This window comes from Portunus trituberculatus, chromosome 24 (assembly GCF_017591435.1).
Source record: "Portunus trituberculatus isolate SZX2019 chromosome 24, ASM1759143v1, whole genome shotgun sequence".
Classification (NCBI taxonomy): Eukaryota; Metazoa; Arthropoda; class Malacostraca; order Decapoda; family Portunidae; genus Portunus; species Portunus trituberculatus.
In genome coordinates this window covers 12,200,611-12,205,672 of record NC_059278.1, presented here as the reverse complement: position 1 = coordinate 12,205,672, position 5,062 = coordinate 12,200,611, and the positions used below count along the sequence as shown (strand labels likewise).

Below are 5,062 nucleotides of genomic sequence, written 5' to 3'. Positions count from 1 at the left end.
ACATATGACACTATTCTTATACATTGTAGTTCTAAAGGTAAGGCATCTTAAATTTACATTTTTTTTTGCGGGTCTGAACAGGATTATCAATGACTGTAAGTATTGAGTTATGTCCAGTAGATTTGTAAATAAAAGAAGCGTGAAGTAATTGTGTATGGAAACAATATTAAGAACATTTTCTCTACTATAAATATCTCTTGTTGAATCGTATTTTTTCATGAAGAAGATACATCTTAAAATTTATTTTGTGCTATTTTTAATTTATCAAGAAATAAAGGCCATGTGCTTGCCCACAGTGAGACACAGTATGTGAGGTAAGGGTAACAGAGAGTGTAATATCTGCTTCTGAAGTTAAGTTGTGCCAAGCGCGATACAAAATACCTGTAATGTTTGAGAGTTTTAATCGTACATCTTCAATATGGCAGCTCCAATTCAAATTATCATCTATTTTACTCCAAGAAATTTCATATCATTAACTTGTGTTAAAACTTCACCGTCTAAATATATAGGAGGAAGTACATTTTTGATTGATCTATCCTGAAAGAGAACATATCTAGTCTTTGAGATATTGAGCTTTAATTTATTAGTTTGTAACCATGATTTAATGATGTTTAGTTCTGATATTATATTCGAATGTAAGGAATTTAAGTCTTTATCATTTATTAGAAGGGTTGTATCATCAGCATATATTACAATATCGTTGATACATATAAGAAAACGTATAGGAGCTAGAGTAGACCCCTGTGGCACTCCTTTTCATATAGGTTTAAAAGAGGAATAATTTTGATTACAGTAAACACATTGATATCCGTTGCTCAAATAGCTCTTGAATAGTTTTAATGGTGTACCCCTAATGCTAATATTTTCTAATTTAGTAAATAATATTTCATGATCTAATATGTCAAAAGTTTTAGATAAGTCTATGAAAATTGCCACAACATGCAGTTTTTCCTCTAGACAGTGATATACATTGTTAACAAATTGTAGTATCGCCGACTCGGTGGAATGATGACTTCTAAATCCATGTTGTTGCTTGATTAAAAGATGGTTTTTGTCAAGGTAATTTATCAAACGAGAGCAGATAATTTTTACAAAAACTTTACTGATGGCTGGAAGAATGGAGATTGGGCGATAATTATTTATGTCTTTTCTGTCTCCAGATTTGAATATAGGGATTACTTTTGCTTGCTTTATTTGATCTGAAAGTATACCTTTTTTAATGAGAGATTGATAATATAAGTCAGCCGTGTTGATATAAGTTTGAATGTTTCTTTTAGCAACTTAGGAGATAAGTCGTCATACCCCGGTGTGGCTGATTTTAGGGAGGCGAGACATTGTTGTACTTCGCTCCTGTCAGTTGGCAACAAATACATTGAGAATGCTGGTCGGTTATTTAGATATGCTTTGTAATTACAGTAAATATTATTGAAATTGAAGTGGTCTCTCAGAAAATGTTCATTAAACCTCAGGGTTCTTAAGTTGGTAAACTGGTAAACTCTGGAACTCTCTGCTTGTCTCTGTTTTCCTTCTTCCTATGACTTGAACTCATTTAAGAGAGGTTTGAAGACTTTTATTTATTTTTTTTGGGTAACTTTCGAACATGTTCGGGAACTGACATCAAAGTGTTTATTTATTATTTTTTTTCCTTAGCCAGATTTCCCCTCTTACATGTCACCTGAATCATTGGATGAAAAGGTTGAGTGTATTGGTTATAAGTAAATATGAGTACGTTTTGTTTCCCATTGCCACTAACACAAGAACACTCGAGCGGCTGCAGGAAGATATTAGGCAAACACATGGCTGACGTTTTACGAAACTCGTTTTCTCTATTTCCACTGAAGTGCATCGAAAGCAATAGACGTTCAGGTGGAGTGAAGAAGCTGAGAGACTAGGAGGACAAGCGGAGGCATCTTTTAGTCAGGTAGTGGATGATGGAGTTGAAACACTCAATTTTGTTTGTTTATGAGCGAGGTGCATAAGAACTGATGAGGATCGCCATCAGTCTCAAGAGATACAGCAATTCCGGTCTGTCCACCCCTTCCCCCTCCCCCCCAAAAAAAAAAAGATCAGCCACGGCTGGGAGGGATGAGATGAAGAGAAAGAGAGATTTAGGTGGAGGGAAGGAGCTGAGAGATACAAGGGGGACTGGTGCTGTACTCTCCATACTCTACAAGCAAACACACACACACACACACACACACACACACACACACACACACACACACACACACACACACACACACACCAGGCCTGGCCCCCAGTGCACACCACCACACACCCACATGCTCCCAGGAAGAGTGAAATAAAATGAATAGACCGGTAAGAAATAAGTTACCAAATTCAAAATATGCCGATGAGGCCCAGGGAGCAAAACCGAAAGTGGCCAGTCAAAACATGAGTCCATCTTCAACAGGAGCAACAATGCAAGGTAGACTGGTAATGTTGGAGAAGAGATTTGAGGAGTTGGGGAAGGAATTAAAAGTTCAGAGGAGTGAGGAGGATCAGGATAGAGAATTCCACAAGGCTTTGAAGGAAAGAGTTAAAGAGACTGGAGGAAAATGAAAAACGATTGGTGGATGAGAATGCACACTTGAGAGTGGAGGTTGAAAAATACAAGAGACGGTTGGAGGAGAAAATGGAGAGAGTAGTAAAGGAGAAAGATGTTTTTAAGGAAATGATCAGTGAGCAGAATGAAAGGTTTGAAAGGGAGTGGGAACTGAAGAAAACTCAATGGACTGAGTCGAGGGAAGCAGAGATGGTTGGATTACAAGAAATAATTAAAGATCAGTTGAAGGAAGACAAAAAAGAAAGGTCCAAGGAACTGGTTAATGTTATGAAGAATAAGGAAACATTGATAAGAGAAATAGCAGAAAAGAAGAAGAGTGTGTTAATATTTGGGATGAAAGAACCAAATATAACATATAAGCCTAAGAGAATTAAGGATGAATTAAAAACGGTAAGAGATCTGTTCAAAAATCTAATGATGATGAAAAAAAAGACCTACAAGAAGAAGTGGAAGAGATCCATAGACTGGGTCCGTATAAGGAGGGAGTAAGGAGACCGATTAAAGTAGTACTGAAGTCACAACAATCTGCGGAGGACATCTTATATAGAACATCAAAATTAAGAGAGGTAGAAGGTTGTAAAGAGGTGTACGTAAGAAAAAATAGAAATGGGGAAGAGAGGAGAAGATATAAGGAATTGTTGGAAGAGGCGAGAAGGAAAAATGATGAACGGTCTGAAGAGGAAAAAGAGAAGTTTTTTGGAGAGTTATAGGAGAGAGAGTCAGAAAGTGGTATGTGGAGAGAAGGAATGCGGAGGAACCCTTAGAGTAGCGGTTCCCAACCTTATTTGTCCCGTTCCCCCTTTTCCAGTCATTGTTTCACCTGTGGACCCCCTACAACGAAATAGGTTAAGCCAAGAAAATTAATAAAAGATTTTTCAGCAAGAAATGAATATATTAATGTAAAATGCCTTCCATTGTTATGCTGATTAAGATGTAGGCCTATTTATATGAAATCAGAAAACATTCCGTTCAGCACTTTTTGATTTAAGTAAAACACATAGGAAAAATGTTATGTTAATGTTGTTATAGTTGTAGGTATTGTGTGCAAAACTATCTTTATAATATTTGCCCTTTTTGAGCTTGCAAGCACATGTATGAATAAAAGAATCACAAAACTGTATGAATACAACAAAAATCACAAAACAGCAGTGAATGAAACTTTTCATTGGTTGCGAAAAAGTATGTCACTTTATATTTCTCAATGGGACTTGTGGTTGTTTTTGAGCAACCAGCTCATGAATCCTTGGCTCAGTGGCAGCCAGTGCACACCTCAAGTCATCTTCCACAGACAGCTTGTTCCTTGATTTTGTTTTTATTGCAAGTAATGAAGAAAACCCACTTTCGCACAGGTAGGTTGAAGCAAAAGGCAAAAGAACTCGAACTGCCAGATCACTTATTTTTGGATATGATTCCATCATTGAACACCAGAAGCTAGACAAGGAGTTTGACTGGAACACATTCTTGGCTGTTGAATCATGGAGAAGCTCAATGAACTCTTCTTGTGCGTCTTCTAACACATCATCAACCTGACATAAGAAAGGATTTTTTGCTAATCCTGCATGCTGAGGGCTCAAGTCAGGAAAGTAACGGCGAAATTCATCATCTAGCTGAGACAAGTGGTCCATGATTTCCTTGGACAAGGTACTTGAAAGCTGACCATCAGCAAGAACTTCATTCAATGATGGAAACATCATAAATTTTCCTACACTCACTCTCTTCTTATACAGCTCCAATTTGGCCAAAATGCATGTATTGAGTCACAGTGGCTGAGCAAGTTTGAATCCTTTCCTTGGAGTCTCAAGTTCAGCTGGTTGAAGATTTCAAATATGTCCACAAGATAAGCAAGGCGGAGCTCAAAGTGTTCTGATTTCAATATCTCCAACAGGTCACATTTTTCTGTACATCAAGAAACATTTCAACTTCCTGGCGAAGAGAGAAGAAGCGGGACAAAATCTCCTGCAGACAACCACCTGACGGATGTATAAAAGAGCAAGGAACTATGCTCGGATTCCATGTCATGACACAGTTGCTGGAACAGTCTCGTGTTGAGGGCAGAGTTTTCACATAGTTCACGACCTTGACAATACCAGTGAAAATTGTGAGAAGCCCAGAAGGAAGCGATTTAGAAGCCAGAGCCTCCCGATGAATGAAGCAGTGCACACCAACTGCATTTGGTGCTTTGATTTTACTTTGCTTGGAAACCCGACCTCGACCCAAGCATGGCTGGAGCTCCATCAGTTGTGATTCCAGCAAGATTATTCCAACTCAAACCATGTTTGTCAAAAAACGATGACACAGCATTCATCACATCGTCATTTAAGGAGGCAATAAATCTTCCTGTCATCTCGCGAGCCACTCATGACCATCCCAAGGGCCAAATTTGTCACATGGACCGTGAGTTTGACACCGCTGATACTGTTAGCTAATGTAGAGCAATTCTAACATTTAATCATTCAGTTTTAAGGATTGTGAACAGTAGTATAAATTTTATTCTGA

At 37.9% G+C, this 5,062-nt stretch overlaps 1 protein-coding gene across 1 annotated transcript; it reads right to left on the bottom strand.

Annotated features, from left to right (window-relative positions):
- Positions 1-3,750: 3,750 nt before the first annotated feature.
- On the bottom strand, positions 3,751-4,191 carry LOC123508180 (protein ZBED8-like). The gene has a single exon (XM_045261713.1). The coding sequence runs from the start codon at positions 4,189-4,191 to the stop codon at positions 3,751-3,753; it is 441 nt and encodes a 146-aa protein (XP_045117648.1).
- Positions 4,192-5,062: the final 871 nt, after the last annotated feature.